At 43.0% G+C, this 17,436-nt stretch overlaps 2 protein-coding genes across 3 annotated transcripts; one reads left to right on the top strand and one right to left on the bottom strand.

Annotated features, from left to right (window-relative positions):
* The first annotated feature begins 5,345 nt into the window (after positions 1-5,345).
* On the top strand, positions 5,346-17,060 carry LOC145073722 (uncharacterized). Of its 2 annotated transcripts, none has more exons than XM_079020232.1 (3): positions 5,346-5,478; positions 5,808-5,970; positions 16,147-17,060. In XM_079020232.1, the coding sequence occupies exons 1-3, from the start codon at positions 5,359-5,361 to the stop codon at positions 16,245-16,247; spliced, it is 384 nt and encodes a 127-aa protein (XP_078876358.1). In that variant the 5' UTR covers positions 5,346-5,358; the 3' UTR covers positions 16,248-17,060. The 2 variants fall into 2 exon arrangements, with proteins under 2 accessions (XP_078876358.1, XP_078876359.1); XM_079020233.1 differs by lacking the exon at positions 16,147-17,060 and adding an exon at positions 6,255-7,110.
* Positions 6,875-9,994, bottom strand: LOC145072892 (receptor-like protein 7). Its single transcript, XM_079019388.1, has one exon. It carries the CDS (start codon positions 9,992-9,994, stop codon positions 6,875-6,877), a length of 3,120 nt encoding a protein of 1,039 aa, XP_078875514.1.
* Positions 17,061-17,436: the final 376 nt, after the last annotated feature.

Below are 17,436 nucleotides of genomic sequence, written 5' to 3'. Positions count from 1 at the left end.
GCGTGGGATATCTCGCCTCATGAGGCTTCAGCTGCCTCGACGCATAAGCTATCACATGACCCCTCTGCATTAACACTGCACCCATTCCCGAAATCGATGCGTCGCAATATACCACGAAATCTTCCATTCCTTCTGGAAGAGCTAATACCGGGGCTTCGCACAATCTTTGGCGAAGTGTCTCAAAGGAGGTCTGCTGTTCGGGTCCCCATGAGAACGTAACACCCTTCCGGGTCAACCTGGTGAGTGGCACTGCGATCTTGGAGAAATCCTTGATAAATCTCCGATAATACCCTGCCAACCCAAGGAAACTTCTGATCTCAGAGGGTGACTTCGGCACCTCCCAACTCATCACCGCCTCAACCTTGGCCGGATCGACCAATATCCCTTTCTGATTAACCACATGTCCTAGAAACTGGACCTCCCGCAACCAGAAGTCACATTTGGAGAATTTTGCATAAAGTTTCTCCGACCTCAATACCTCAAGGACCTCCCTCAAATGCTCCTCATGCTGCTCTCTCGATCTCGAATACACCAGAATGTCGTCGATAAATACGATCACCGACCGATCCAACATCGGCCTGCATACCCTGTTCATGAGATCCATGAACACAGCCGGGGCATTGGTGAGTCCAAAAGGCATCACCACAAACTCATAATGTCCATATCGCGTCCTAAACGCTGTCTTCTGGACGTCTTCATCCCGTACTCTCACCTGATGGTATCCTGACCTCAGATCGATCTTGGAAAACCAAGATGCTCCCTGCAGCTGATCGAATAAATCATCGATCCTCGGCAACGGGTAACGGTTCTTGACCGTTAGCTTGTTCAACTCCCGGTAATCAATGCACATCCGGTGTGAACCATCCTTCTTTTTGACGAACAGAATAGGTGCTCCCCATGGCGAGCTGCTCGGCCGAATGAATCCCTTTCCCAGCAACTCCTGGAGTTGCGAGGACAACTCTTGCATCTCTGGAGGTGCAAGACGATAGGGCACCTTGGCAATAGGCGCTGCCCCCGGAACCAGATCGATACTAAACTCTACTTGCCTCACAGGCGGTACTCCCGGCAACTCCTCGGGAAAGACATCTGAAAACTCGCGCACCACCGGAACTTCCTCAACTGACTTCGGTTTCTCAGAAACCTCCCGCGTATCCATCACATACGCCACGAAACCCTTACAGCCCTGACGTAGACACTGCCTCGCCCTAGCGGCCGAACAAAAAGCTGATCCCGAACGGGTACCCTCGCCGTATACTGAAAGAACTCCCCCACTTGGGTCTCGTATAGTCACCAACTGACGCTCACAGTCGATAACAGCGCCGAACCGGCTCAACCAGTCCATGCCCACGATGACACAGACATCCCCCATCGCGATAGGAATCAGGTCAATCTGGAATCCAACCCCGAAAATCTCTAGTACACATCCCCGAAGAACCTCCGTAGCACAAATCACCTTCTCGTCAGCTATAGAGACTCTCAAAGGTCGACTCAACGACTCACGACTAACGCCAATATGCTGACTAAAGGCCAAGGACACAAAGGACCTACTCGCACCCGAGTCAAATAACACTAAGGCAGGCACAGAGTTCACAAGGAAAGTACCTACGCGCATAACAACATAAGCATAACATAACGACATTAAAATAATTACATGAATTACGACATACCTGCCACAACATCGGGCGCAGCGCGGACCTCTTCCACTGTCAGCTGAAAGGCTCTTCCCCGAGCCCTCGGGGCCTCGGCCTTCACCGGTCGAGTCGTAGTAACTCCGGCAGCAGGTGCAGATCCCTGAAGAAGCTGAGGGCACTCGGCCTTCCTATGGCCAGTCTGGTTGCAATGAAAGCAAACCGAAAATCCCTTGGGGCACTCCCTAGCAATGTGCCCCTCCTTGCCACACTTGTAGCAAGCACCAGATCGACATGCTCCATCATGACTCTTGCCGCACTTCCCGCAAGTGCGACCCTTCGAACCTCCTGTCCTCGAATCAGCGGACTTGGTCCGCTTGGCTGCCGGCTGGAACTGAGCCGGTCGCCGATCCACCCGCTGAGACTCGGCCTCCTCCCTAGCCTGAGTCTCCAACTCGATCTCGCGCTTCCTGGCATTCGCCTGAAGCTCAGCAAAAGTGTGGTAAGTGGAGTTTGACACAAACTCCCGAATATCCCTCCTCAAGACACCCAAGTATCGGCTCATCCGAGCTTGCTCTGAGGACACCAGCTCAGGGCAAAACATCGCCCTCTCATGAAACTTCCGTGTAATCACCGCAACAGAATCGGTACCCTGCTTGAGGGTTAAGAACTCCTGCACCAATCGTTCCCTCTCCACCGGGGGAACGTACTCATCCCTGAACATGGCAGTAAATCCCTCCCATGTCACCGCTGTAGTCTCTGCCAAAGTGAAATTCGCTGTCACGAACTTCCACCAGTCTTTCGCTCCCAGACGGAGCTGGTTCAAAGCGAACCGTACCCTCAGGTGCTCCGGGCATGAACAAGTATAGAAGCACCCCTCTATATCTGCGATCCACCTCATCGCAGCAATCGGATCCTGCGTCCCATCGAACTCTGGTGGCTTCGTGTTGCTGAACTCTCGGAACAGCAATGAATCACCCCCTTGTGGCTTAGCAGCGGCCACAGCTGCGGTAGCTGCAGCGGTTGCAGCCTCAGTCAATGCGGCGTACCGCTCGTCGAATGTCTCCATCAGGGTGGTCTTGATAGACCCAAACATCTCCGGGATCTCAGCCCGGATCGCCGCCGCCACCTCCTCGTGGATCATCTGACGAATATCTTCGTCACTCATACCGCTCGAACTTGCCCCGTGCCGCGGTCTAACCATGATATCTCTGAAATACAACAAAAACTATCAGAGATTCTACCGAGTATAATCGTACTCGACACGCAACCCTACTCAGTCCCAGATATCCCGAGATTCTTACTTGGGTCTCCCACTGACCCGGTGTCCTCGGTAGTACGGGCCCAATACTACCGACCACACCGCATCAATGTTCATCCCAAGTCCTCCTCCCCAAACTCCAGATAGTGAGTACTCTACTTCTGATACGCTCTATCTACCCGCATACTAGCAAAGCATCTCATATAGGCAACTTCCCTAGACTAAGGCATCACAGATCAGGCCACTCTAGTCCTATCATGAATACCTAGTCTTCTAGCATGCATAACAATTCATATCGTATAATATTGTAAGGTATTTTGGGGATCTTTACCGTTCGGGCGCTGACTGATCGTACACACTGCTTCTTTCTTGCTTACCACAAAACCATTTACAAAAGTTTATGCCTTTATTTGAAAAGTTTCCTCAAATCCTCGGTTTGAGTTCAGTTACCCCCGAAGGTGCACCCGAATCCCTCAAACCAAGGCTCTGATACCAATTGTAACAACTCAATTTTTCAAGCAAATTTTTCATTTTAAAAACATAATTATTTTTCCATTAAAACAAGACATAAACAATTTAATCATTCGGTCAATACAATTATTCAAACTCCCAAGATCATGAAACATCCTTCAGTGTGTATCGATCATGCCGGCGCCTTCCCACGGTCCTCGCTAGTACCTGAAACACATACATTCATAACAACAGTAAGCATAAATGCTTAGTGAGTTCCCCAATATACAACTTACGCACATACGCCTTTCCAGGCCCGACCTTTCGGTTCATGTGTCTCAGGGGACTTCCGTCCCTGCTGGGTAAACCTTCCGGCCTTACCCACGCCGACCTTCCGGTCCATCACACATCCTCCGGTCCATGTGTCTCAGGGGACTTCCGTCCCTGCTGGGTAAACCTTCCGGCCTTACCCACGCCGACCTTCCGGTCCATCACACATCATATCGCCTTCCGGCCCATAATACATAGCACATATAACATATAACATACCACATATAGCATACATATCACATATCATATCCGACCTCCCGGTCACACAGTCAAACCCTTCCGGGTACAGTATAGTGAGAAGACTCACCTCGTAAGCGCTGAAAGCTAGCAACTCCTGAAATCACTCGCACACAAACCAACGAGCTACAACCCTCCTATAACATTATATAACTCATTAACACTCATATCATCTAAGTGTGACTATCCCTAAAAAGTCAGACTTAGGTCAACTCTGGTCAACGGTCAACGGTCAACTCGACTGGACTCGGCGAGTACCATGGCGACTCGGCGAGTCTAGTCGTCCTCACAAAATCCTGAATATTCCCTTTCTACTCGTCGAGTATCCCTCATGACTCGACGAGGTCCTCGTGGAAGAATCGCGGGGCCACCCCGACTCCACTCGCCGAGTCTGATGAACAACTCGGCGAGTCCCAGCAAATCTTCAAGCTACTCGCCGAGTCTGAAGAACAACTCGGCGAGTCCATGCCATGCAGACGAGTAACTGCTTCCTGAGGTAGGTCTCGTCCCAAAGTACACATGCATGGGACCTTCTGGACCTCTAAAGGTCCTATTACAAGGCTATAATCGTGGGATAACAAGGCATTACTTCATCAAATCACTAAATGGGTTCTATAAACCCTAATTTCATAAATACATCAAAATAACAGATTTGATCCGAGTATTACCTGGAAACGCACTCCCTGTGTCCCCCAAATCTCAGGACTCAATCCTCCTTGGTATTCCTTTAGCCAAATCCCTCTTCTCCTTGCCTAACCGATTCGTCCAAGTTCCAAAGCTTTCTTCCTTGCTCTAGGCGTCCACAGCGATTAGGGTTCCTCTCAATTGATCGAAGGACTGAAAATGACGGCCTAAGAGGCGTTAAATACGATCCAAACTTAACGGTTAGGGTTTCTGCTGAACAGCGTCGACTCGCCGAGTCCATATCTGGACTCGTCGAGTCCAGTCGCGGACCCGCGACCAAGTCCGCGATCCTACTCGGCGAGTCTAGGCTCCAACTCGCCGAGTCCTCTCTTAAATCACCCCAAAAACATAATTTTAATAATACCTGGGGTTCCGGGCTGTTACATTCCCACGCCAATAATACTAGTACATCTCTCCAATCGATCTGTTTACATAAACTTAAATTGGACTATGTTTTTGTGCTTTCATCTTCATTGTTTAATTTTATGGCGTTTTCTTTTCTTGAGGGTTTGACAAGTTACAGTGACATAGCAAAATCAGGGGCGACTTCTGATTTAGGATCCGACTTCATGGTCGGCGGTCGATGATAACTTCTAAGGTGCAAATTGGCGAGGGGTTTTAGCGTTCAGAGCGGTGGTGTTTTCTGAAATTCTACCACCGGTGAACTCAAACACCATACCGTTACTATATGAGGCTTCTTTTGTGGTCAAATCTTCGAATTCAACAACATCGGCCAAATCGACCACATTTGAAGCTCGTCGGAGGAAGATGATGTTGCCGGCAGAAGATGACCTCACCGATTATTCTGCACAGACGAAAGAAGAAGAGAGAAAGAAGGAAAGGTTTTCACGGTGGTGGAAGTGGAATTTCAAACGTCTTCATGGTGGGGTGGGGTTAGGGTAGATGGTGGGTGGGAGTGGGGCCCATTTCCTTTTTAAAATTATAAATAATAATAAATAATATTAGATTAGAATATACAAGGGTAGTTTGGTCATTTCATATCTGACATAGACTAAAACCGAAACAAAATCGTATTTTAGGGATGAAACGTGCAAGTTTAAACCAAATGAGAGACAGTATGAGTTAATTTTTGAAAATAGGAGAGACAGTATGAGTTAATTTTTGAAAATAGGACTAAACACTGGCATATGCACACGAGGACGATTGGGTAATTTCCTTTTTTTTTTTTTTTTTTTTTTTTTTAAACCGGGAATCAGGTTCAGGCTCCTCCGGTCGCTCCAAGTAACTTACGAGGGCTGTTCCCTGCTTTGGTGCTTCCTCAATCATCGTCTCTCAGTGATTCTGAATCTATAACCCTCAAAACTGAACTTCAGAAGCAACACCAGAAGACAAAATTGATCAAAAAAAACTCTTACGCAGGTTCTAATTTCAAGTTCATGTTTCCCACTTGAGTCTTTTTCCATTTTGAGTTATGATTACCGATTGCAATTCAGAGAAAAAAATTTAGTTTTTTTTCAATTTTGTGTTATGATTAGTGATTAGTGGGTAAGATGAGGGTTAAGTTCATGTTTGCCAATTTTAGGAGTTTCATCGCACATGTTTTTAGGGTATGATTTCACTTATTTGCGATTTTGTGAAGCTGGAGTTCGATTACATTAGCTAATTTTTGACATACTTTTTGTTTTGTAATTTTATAAATGTAGAGATAAACCAAAATGAACCTTGATCAACACAAGATACAACAATAAGTCCAACTAACCCATTGAAGGATACCGTTCTGATGTGTCTTCTTCTAAAATCACAAGGTGTGAACTGTTTGTCTTGGTAATACTTCAACTTGTAGTGAATTGTACTCTTTCAAAAAAAAAAAAAAAAACTTGTAGTGAATTGTAAGTAAACTTTAGAATTAATATGTTGGTAAGATATATCATTTGTTTCATATATGTAGTGGTTCTTTTTCAGCTCCTCGGCTGATTAAACATTCAAATACAAAGTAGGGTCCCTCTAAGCATGCATTTTCATACAACATTCCTAGTGATAAAACCAAAAAATGTTGAATGACAGTTGGCCAAAGTACCACTGTAGGCTGACTGACCATTTGATTACAAATGGAAAATATATATGTTTACTATTGAATGGGGAATGGCTCGTAAAACTTGCAATCAGGTTGTGGTTATGTTGAAGAAATATGGGTGAAGTTAAGTAAGCTAAATAGATATTACAAACTTTTGTCTTACCTCAAGAACTTACATTCTTTCTGACTCTAGATACAAATTGAAAATTTATGGAAATGAAAATAGAGTCCCTCTGATCTTGACAAGTGTCATTGTCTGGTTGTACGTCTCTTGAAAAGGGAATACAGGATCGCTAAAACAGCTAATGATCCAGATCCGGCTGCCATTCCATAGAATAGGGATTGCCAATCATACCCATCATCATTTGACTCTTGGGAATTTGGTGGTGATGATATTATAACTGAAGTAGTGCAACTTCTAATCAGAGGCAACCCACATAATCCCTTGTTTCCTCCATAGGAATCCCCATCAAAAGTCTGAAACTGGGAGCCTGTTGGGATTCTTCCTTTTAATTGATTGTATGATAGATTAAGAACAGAAAGGAATGGAAGATCAGTGAGCTCTGATGGGATCTTTCCAGTTAGTTTGTTGGAAGACATGTCCAATGATTCAAGCTGACTCAAATTCCCGATAGATGGTGGGATAGAGCCTGTGAAGTCATTATGTGATATGTTGAGCATATACAGAGCAGTGAGTCTCCCAATTGTGTCTGGTATTTCTCCTGAAAAACAGTTGCTGGAGATATCAATGGATGTGAAGATTGTCAAAATTTTCACCAGCTCCAACTCACGTCCTTTGACAGTGACTGCCACAGTATCCTGATAGTACAAGTTATCAAGTGGCATCACCTTGAAACTGATGTGCTTCTTACTTCCCCATTCTCCATCAGTGTGATTGTTATTCATAGCATCCCATTTCCAGAAATAATCTGGTGGGACAGTACCATTAAAGTTATTGTGAGCTATGTCCAGAATCTGAATCTTTGACCACTTGTTCTGTTGATCTTCACCACAATGTATGGACCCATGAAACCTGTTGTTTCGGAGAACAAGGACACGCAAACTTGTAATATTGTTACTCAAAGAGCAAGGATAAGTGTCGATCATCCTGTTGTTGCCAAGGTTTAAGACTTGTAGCATGTTGCAGTTGACAAGAGATCCTGGGATCTCCCCTTCTAAACGGTTTCCATGCAGGTCTAGAGTGTTTAGACCACAGATGCTAGGGAATATTCCCTCGATTCGACCGCTGAGACGATTGCCACCCAAGTTGAGTACCCCAATACTGCCACTACCAGATTCGATCAAACACCGTGGTATCCTTCCAGTTAAATTATTGTTTGACAAATCAACAACTTTGAGGTAGCGAGCATTGCATATGGTTTCGGGGATCTCCCCAGTGAGTGAATTGTTGGAAACCGAAAAGAAATAGGCAAAAGTGAGGTTTACACCAATGGTTTCAGGGAGTGAGGAATTGAAAAGATTGTTGGAGTAATCAATGAAGGTTGCAGTTTTTGGTGGAATTGGAATCGCCCCATGGAGGTCATTGGAATGCAGGTCGAGGACACCAAGATCAGGCAGAAAATAGGGCTCTTGGAGGGAAGTTAACTGGTTATGAGAAAGGTTCATGTATGTAAGGCCTTCATAACTGGTGCCAACTTGCCAGATCCAGTTTGGTATTTCTCCATCAATTTTGTTGTCTGAAAGGTCTAGATTTATCAATCTTGATTGGTTTTGTAGTTTAGGGAAATGATGAAGATTACATGAAGCCAACCTTAATGAGAAAAACTTTGGAAGATGTGTCAAGGGGATTGGGCTGTTGATAATTGACAAATTGTTGAAGGAAAGATCAAGGGCTGTTAGGTTGCTCAGACCCTGGAAATCTTTTGTATAAATCGTGCCATTGAGGTTGTTTGAACATAGCAAGAGGATATTAAGCCTTCCAAGTTGAAAGAAAGACTTGGGAATTTGTCCTTTCAACATGTTACTGCTTAAATCAAGAGTGTCCAATAAAGATGCTGATGGATTAGAAAAATCAGTAAGTACGCCATCAAAATTGTTGTTGGAAAGCTGTATCTTTTGCAATTGCTGCAGATTGAACAGAGATGAAGGTATGCTTCCGTTGAAAGTATTGAACCTTAGATTAATTAACATGAGATGTTGAAGATCCTGGAAATGAGCAGAAGGGATGATACCCGATAAACTGTTCCTTGAGAGGTCAATGTGGGTAAGATTTTTGCACAGCTGAAAGGATGGGATTTGGCCAGTTAACTTGTTTGAGGACAAGTCAAGGTAAGTCAATTGGGTGAGGTTTTCCATGGATTTGGGAATTCTTCCTCTGAAATTGCAATTTGGAAGCTCTATCCGGGATAAGCTCTTAAGATTCCCGATAGATTCCGGTATCTCCCCTGAAAGGTTTGTGTTGCTAAGCACTAAACTTGTAAGGGATCTGTTCACAGGAAAACCTGGTAAGGAACCATGAAGATTCCTATTGACAGATAAATCCAGAATCTGTAAATGCTGCAACTGGAGGACCTTGGTGGGAAATGTTCCATGCAGATTACAAGCACCAAGATGCAGAGTAGTCAGATTCCTGAACTTCCCAAAGAAATCTGGAACCGAAGCATTAAGATTGTTGTTAGCCAGTCGAATTACAGAAAGTGACTGTAGCTTACCAAGAGAGTCATCTAAAGGGCCTGAAAGTTGACAATCTGACAAGCTCAAAGCCTCCAAACGAAGCAAAGATGAGGACAAAGCCTGGCACCAATCAGATTTTTGTGCCGATATGTCCACACCATCCAGATAAACAACTCTAAGCCGTGTCAGGTTTTTGATAAGCATGGCTAGATTGGGGCTCTCAAGTTTCAGTGAGCGAAAGGAGAAAAGAGAAGACAGATCAAGAACTTGAAGCTTTGTCAGATGCGACAATTCACCAGGAATCTGCCCTGAAAAACCAGAATTGGACAAGTTCAAATTCCTCAAACTAGTCAAACTGCCAAACCCTGAAGGAATCGGTGTGGAATTGAAGTTATTTGCAGCCAGATTCAGCGTCTCAAGATTCTCTAAACGGAAGAGAGCACCAGAATTATCAATACCATCAGATATCGTCTCGTTGCTTAAATCTAGACCGATGACAACACCCCCAGCACTGCAAGTAACACCTATCCAGGTGCAGCAATCTGCTGCATTTGGCTCCCAATACACTAATTTTGATGATAACAAAGAATCGAAATCTAATTCTTTCTTCAACCGGATCAAAACCGATTGCTGCTCGGTTTGACAATGGCTAGATGCCAATGTGGAGTTGACCCCTAACAAGATCAGGTAAAAGCCAATTATCAACAAAATCTGAAACCAGAGTTGGCTTCTCATTGGAACAAACCACAATTTTACACACCCAATGATGCTATATTATCAAACTCTTACAAATTGGAAAAGACAAAGAAAATCAAAATCAAACGAAAAAACTTGATGACAATATGATATTAGTTTTGATTTGTTATATTTCCTAGTATATTCCAATAAGAAGCATTTTTAAACTATATGTTTCTTATACTCCGTTTTAGTCTATAAACTAAATAATAATTCAACCCTCAGTGATGGGTCTCATGAGGGAATAGGAATAGGACTTGTGTTTGGATACAATTCCTGTGACTGTGAGGAATACTCCAACGCATCCAAAGGCTGAAATTTGTTCCGGTGTGAGTCAACCATACAAATAACAAAGAAAATAAATACTACTAGCTGTTGACTTTGTCGTTTACTTTGAAGTCGTTAAAGTAGTGATAGGTCTATAACTTATAATGACATCCACAATGGCAATGGCAAGGAAAGAGGTTCATAGCATAATTTATTCATTATATCAATTATTTATTTAAATAATAAGCAACTATATAAAATGCCAATGGAAGGTTTTTTTTCCTCCTCTCTTCCCCCTCCCCAAAGTTTACCTATTAAAGTGTTTTTTACCAATTTATTTTTGGGAAATCAAGTAATATAACCATTATACTTGAGTTTTCAAAGAAAATAATAATTTTTTTTTTCAGTTTCTGAGAAATGACAACTTTCTTCTGAATGGCCTCGGTCCGTACTTTTTTTTTTTGCAATTATTTCATAATATATTGACAAAATTACATAAATGGTCCTCATGGTTGACAAAATCGACCAATTATGGTCCTTATGACGAATTCTTTACACAGATGGTCCTTGTGGTTTCAAAATCTTGCAAAGATTGTCCTTTTGACTAACGGCGTTAACTTTTTCAGTTAAGTCCTATGTGAAATGACATATTTACCCTTCATGCATAAGGACGTTTTATGTAATATGTTTATACCACAGAGACCATTTATGTAATTCTCTCTATTATTAATTATTCTTTTTATTTATTTTAATTATATATTTAAGTATTTAGATTTGTTTAAATATACTAACCCGGGAGCCAACCCCTGAAGCAACCCTAGAGGTTGTAGCTTACTTGATACGCGTATGGGTCCTGTGCTTTCAGTAGTACGGGTCCATACTACCTTCCACACCTACCCATATTCATATCAATTATCACCACAACACCCTAGTGAAGAACAAACATAACAAGAACTTAACCCTCACTCCTAGAGGAACACTGGAAATCTCTCACAGAAGAATCCCTAGGCTAGCAGGCATCATAAAACAGGCAACATTATCATGAAATCCTGAAGATCCCTAGCCTAGCACTAGCATGTTGTTCTATCAAAGCTCGAAAACAAATATCATGTATGGTATTTTGGGGTTACTTACTGGCTCCGGCTGATCGTACCTCCGCGTCCTCCTTTTACTCATTTTGAAAACCATTTTAAATTCTCTTTTAAAAACTCTCCTTGATTTGAGACTGGAGTCACACAAGTGTTCCTCCAATTCACTCAAACCAAGGCTCTGATACCAACTTGTAACGACCGAAAAATTCCAACCAATTTAAACTTTTCAAAAACAACCCAATTTCATTAAATTATTACAAAAAGGCTATCAATTCAATTAATTTAGAGTATTCCCAGAATCACATCACAACATAAACATGAGGAGCGGTACGATCACGCCTTTGCCTTGCCACGGTCTCCTGAAGAACCTGAAAAACATTAAACCACAACTGTAAGCCCGAAAGCTTAGTGAGATATCCCCAAAAGACCAACCACATATACCATACACGCATAACATGCCATATCATATCCGATCACAGAACAACCATGCACTTCGGGTCTACTGTGTGACTAGTCCGCCGCTCCGGCCAACAGTCCACCTAGTCCACCCTCTGAGTCTAGCCATATACATCTGCAATGTGATTGGTCCGCCCGCACCGGGCCTTCAATCCACCTGGTCCATTCTCTGAGTCTACAGTATGACTGGTCCGCCCGCACCGGGCCTTCAGTCGGCCTGGTCTGCTCTCTTGGGGCCTACAGCCTATCCGGACCGCTTGCTGGGCCTTCGGGACAACCGGTCCGCCCTGGGTATCTTGGCCTATAGCACAAAGCAGGACCCGCCTCAACCCAACTCCAGTCCAAACAACCATGTGCACATAAACATACAATCATATAACAATTCACAGTCAACAAGTCGATCAAGCAGATCACATAACATATCATCATCCTAACCAGGATACCGACCTAACCGGTCACTAGCATAGCATCACCCTACATAATAGGATACCGAACTCAACCAGGTCTCTAACATATACCATCCTAACTAACAGGATGCAACATATCAAACAATTATCATAACAACAAATACCCGGATGTCAATCCGATAAAGGGCCGGCCTTAGTGCCTTAGACCCTGTTGATATAGTGAGAATAACTCACCTCGCAACTGCCGACCGAACAGATAAACCCAAATTGCTCTGACCACTGATACGATCTCCAACACTGGCCAACCACCAAGCACTGAACTCAAAACAATATCCAACAATTACCAAAATGCCCCTGAAGAATAACTGGTCAACCCTTGGTCAAAGTCAAAGTCAACCCCTAACTGACTCTACTTGCCGAGTCAACCCAATGACTCGCCGAGTCCACATACACAGAACTTCCCTTATCCGCGACTTAACTCGCCGAGTCACCCCGAGACTCGCCGAGTCCAGCAACTCTGAGTCCTTACTCACTTGACTCACCGAGTCGTCCCTTGACTCACCGAGTCACAAATCAACCCGAAGAAACTTGGACCTCACGACCAGACTCGCTGAGTCCAAGAAAAGACTCGCCAAGTCCAAGGCTATCTTCAACCTACTCGCCGAGTTGTTCTTCCAACTCGCCGAGTTTCAGTCCATCTTCAAGCAACTCGCCGAGTACACCTTTGTGACTCGTCGAGTGCCTCTAGATCTCATCCCAAACAGAACCTTCCAGGCCATGCAGTTGATCCAAAACGTAGATCTAGCCTCCTACAACCCATCCATCACGTAAAGTGGCAAACTTTACGTGAATCCAAAGAGATCTAGGCAATTTACACTCTAGGGCTAGGGGTTGGGACATGATGGCTTCACCAAACACTCAAGAACAGGGACTTTAATGCACTTTAGACCTCCTCCACTCCAGATCTGAGGTAGCAACCTCAGATCTATCCTTCAAACTCAAAATACCACAAGCTAAACCTCCCATACATCCCAAAAATGATGAAACTAGATGAATAGCAGCCCAAGAACGAGATAATACCTCAAAAGGAAGCCCCAACAGCAATGAAATCCGAATCTAAGCAAAGCCCCTTGCTCCAAGCTTCTTAACTCTTCAAGATCTTCCTCCCTCCTTTCCAAAGCTCAAATGCACTCAAATCCTTCACAATCGCGATTCTAGGGTTTTCTGGACTTCAAGGGAAGGTAAGGAGGTTGGGGAGAGGATATAATGTCCTTTATATAGGGCTCATATTTCGAAATTATGGTTTTCTCCACTCAGCACCAACTCGCCGAGTCCAGCCGCCGACTCGCCGAGTTGGCCATTTAACACGCGACCAAAATCGCGACCCTACTCGCCGAGTCCACTCATGGACTCGCCGAGTTTCCCTTTCCAATTTACACTTTTAGCCCTTCAACTTTACTCTTGATATTACGGGATGTTACGCTTCACACACAAACTAGGGTTTTGGGGCGTTCTCTGAGGCATGGAGGTTGAGGTAAGGGAAAAGAATGAGCCATAAGGGTGTTTATATAGTCCCAACTTCTAACATTAGGGTTTTTAGCTGACGCGAGTATGCCCAACGTACATAAGCTTACGCCCAGCGTACTAGGGCGCGCCTAGTACGCCCAACGTACTCTTATGTACGCTTATTGTACTCTCTCTTTGGCCTAAAGTTTCAACTTTAGCCCCTATACTCCCCGGGACTTAACATAACTTCTTCGAGGGCTATCAAAGACAATAATCAAAAGAATGCGGGTTTCAAAATATACCTGCTAGGTTCAGGGCGTTACAACATAAGCCATGCATATAACATATAAGGATGCTATGGAAACCCTCTGAGGTCTTACACTGGATGTCACTGGAACCCCCACGTGAACTTAACCCACTACCATGAAAACCCCCACATGGTCTTAGCTACCTGCCATGGGAACCCCCACATGGTCTTAACTTCCAGCCATGGGAACCCCCGCATGGTCTTCCCTAACACAAAAATATCATACAAACTAAACTTGTAAACATACTAGGATGCCATGGAAACCCTCCAAGGTCTTACACCGAATGCCATGGGAACCCCCATATGGTCTTAGTCTACTTCCACGGGAATCCTAGGGGTCTTCCATACTAGTATCACAAGGATAGCTATCATATCACATATCACACAATCAACTAGAATTTCACATAACACATAATGGGCCGGCCTTGGTGCCTTCGACCCATTGGTATGGTGAGGAGACTCACCTCTCACGAAATGCTGAACTGATAAGATCTCCCAACTCACAGCTCCGAACTCAATTGCCTACAACCACTACGTGACCAACTTTGTTAAAATCCCAAAATACCAAAGATACCCTTAAAGTCAATCTTGGTCAACCATGGTTAAATTCAAGGTCAAAAGTCAAGGTCAACAGTCCATGTTGATCCAACTCGTCGAGTGCATCTAGAAACTCATTGAGTTCCTTTAGAACTCAGAAAAACCAGGAAAAACCCTAAGTAACTCATCGAGTTATCTCATCAACTCGTCGAGTTTATTCAGACTCCAGAAAGTGGGAAAACCCGACTCAACTCGTCGAGTTGGCTAAGAAACTTGTCGAGTTCCTTCAGCCTCTTCATATTCTGTCCTTTCCAGTCGAATCCAAAGCCCCAAACCACAGATCCAATCCCCAAGGGTTAAGATACCACATAAAGTTGCTAACCTTACGTCCATGCATGACATCAAAGGGGTTAAAACACTCATATGAAGCTTAATAAGGGGTTTAGGGCATGGAGGATGGCCAAAGCTTGAATCTTTAGGCCCAAGGAGGCCTAGAGGTGTCTAGATCTGAAGTCACAACTTGAAATCATGCTTAACTCCAAAAATGGTTCCAAAATGGGCTAAAAAGGCACTAAACTTCCATAGGAGAAGATCTAAGAAACAAGAGGTCAAGGTAAGGACATTTTACCTCCAAATGGTTGCTACCATAATGTAAATGTCGGATCCACATCCTCTTCCTTCAGCTATGCACCAACCACTTCAAGCTTCTTTACAAAAAAACAAAAAAGGCACTCCTTAAGCTCTCGCACACTCAAAATGGGAGATAAGACACAATTTAGGGTTTCTCTGGACTGAGAGGGTGATAAGGGAGGCTAACAATGAGGCTTAATGCCTTTAAATAGGGTGTAAACCCTAAAAATTAGGGTTTTCCTTTCCAGTGTCTACTCGTCGATTTGGGGCTCCTCAACTCGTCGAGTTAAGTCCTTAACCTGCGTCCACATTGATCCCTACACAACAATTTGGAGCTCCCCAACTCATTGAGTTCCAGTCCAAAACCTTAAAATTTTGAAACATAGATAATACATGGACTAAACATTACATAATGATTCCAAGAAGATTGAGAGTAACAAATCGAGTCTCCATACTCGATTCAACATCAAAGACCTTGGCGGTCTCACGTATTTCTTGGGGATCAAAGTGTCACGGATACAAGAGGGTCTAGTACTTAGTCAACAGAAGTACACCATTGACATACTAGATGATGTCGGTATGCTTGGGTGTCGTCCAAGGAAGTTCCAAATGGAACAAAATCTCAAACTAGACAAATGTGATAAAGAAGAGAAAGTTGACGCTAATTTGTATAGGCGATTGGTTGGAAAACTACTTTATTTCCAAACAACCCGGCCGGATATTACATATTTGTTTAAAGTTTTAAGCCAATTTGTATCTGATCCTTGTCAAAATCATTGGAACGCAACTTTGAGGGTTTTGCACTATCTTAAAACTACTTTTGGGCAAGGCATTCTTCTTCCAAAGGAAGGTCAGCCAGAGTTACTTGATTACAGTAACTTCGACTGGTTAGGTTGTCCTTTCTCCAGGCATTCTAGAACTGATTATCTTTTAATGTTGGGTGGTGCACAGGTGTCATGGAAATCTCGCCAGCAATCAAGCAATCAGTGGTCTCCCGGTTTTTATTATGGGTTAGGTGGTTACTTTCTGAACTTGGGGTTCGCATTGACTAGCCCACACCTCTCTTGTGCGATAATGAATATGCTCGTCATATTGCACATAACCTGGTCTTTCATGAACGCATTAAACACTTTGAAATGGATTGTTTTTTTCGTTCGGGAGAGAGTTGAGTCTAAGGAAATAGTTCCCGTTTGTGTCACTACTCAAGCTCAATTGGCGGATTTGTTTACCAAGCCTCTTGGTACTGACAGGTGACAGTCATTGCTTGTCAAGTTGAACATTCAAAATCTCCGTGTGTCAACTTGAGGGGGAGTAAAGGATTTGGTGATTATCCGGTCATTAGATTAGCATGATTTATTTGGTTCTTATCTTTGTTTAGATAGATATCCTATTTGTTCGTATTGGTAGTTACCCTTTTGTGATCAAACTCTATTTATTGTTTTCGTTTGTAACCTGTTTAACATGAGGGAATAATGAGTATCAATTGAAGTTAGCTTATACTAAATTTGTTATTTTTGTCATATTTTTTGTTTTGTAATTTTATAAATGTAGAGATAAACCAAAACGAACCTTGATCAACACAAGATACAACAATAAGTCCAATTAACCCATTGAAGGATACAATTCTGATGTGTCTTCTTCTAAAATCACAAGGTGTGAACTGTTTGTCTTGATAATACTTCAACTTGTAGTGAATTGTAAGTAAACTTTAGAATTAATATTTTAGTAAGATAGATAATTTGTTTCATATATGTATGGGTTCTTTTTCAGCTCCTCATTTGATTAAACATTCAAATACAAAGTATGGTCCCTCAAAGCATGCATTTTCATACAGCATTCCTAGTAATTACATACCTGCTAATCAATTTCGTATGCAGGGAACATTGACAAGCTCACAAGCCCTTGCAAGACTCTTTTGTCATTTAATGTTTTATGTTCAATTTTATAGTTTTTTTATTAGGTTGTAATACTGCTTAGCGTATTTGCTTTTCATGACCCGTTTATTGTTCTATATATTTTCTAAAATTTCAGTCTCGAGTTATTTTTAATTTGATTTCTATGTTTTCTTTTTTAGGTTCAAGTCTTTCTCTCTCTCTTTTTTTTTCAATTTGTATAAATATTTCTCATAAAATTGTCTTTAGATTTTTTTGTTCATAGCATGTGGATCTAAGAGGAGTTTCCCCACTTGTGGACTTGAGAAGTGACGATTTCACTGTAGCTCAAGCTGCTTTAAAGTGATAA

This window comes from Lactuca serriola, chromosome 9 (genome assembly GCF_051521515.1).
Source record: "Lactuca serriola cultivar US96UC23 chromosome 9, Lser_US96UC23_V15, whole genome shotgun sequence".
Lineage (NCBI taxonomy): Eukaryota > Viridiplantae > Streptophyta > Magnoliopsida > Asterales > Asteraceae > Lactuca > Lactuca serriola.
This window is presented reverse-complemented; position numbering and strand designations above follow the sequence as displayed.

Excerpts from the sequence above, each read along its gene's own strand:
- LOC145073722 (XM_079020232.1), top strand. The coding sequence starts at position 5,359 with ATGATGTTGCCGGCAGAAGATGACCTCACCGATTATTCTGCACAGACG. Across the intron at positions 5,479-5,807 it reads TCAAACGTCTTCATGGTGGG|GTTCAGGCTCCTCCGGTCGC; the intron begins GTGGGGTTAGGG and ends ACCGGGAATCAG. Across the intron at positions 5,971-16,146 it reads CAAAAAAAACTCTTACGCAG|GTGTCATGGAAATCTCGCCA; the intron begins GTTCTAATTTCA and ends GGTGGTGCACAG.
- LOC145072892 (XM_079019388.1), bottom strand. The coding sequence starts at position 9,994 with ATGAGAAGCCAACTCTGGTTTCAGATTTTGTTGATAATTGGCTTTTAC.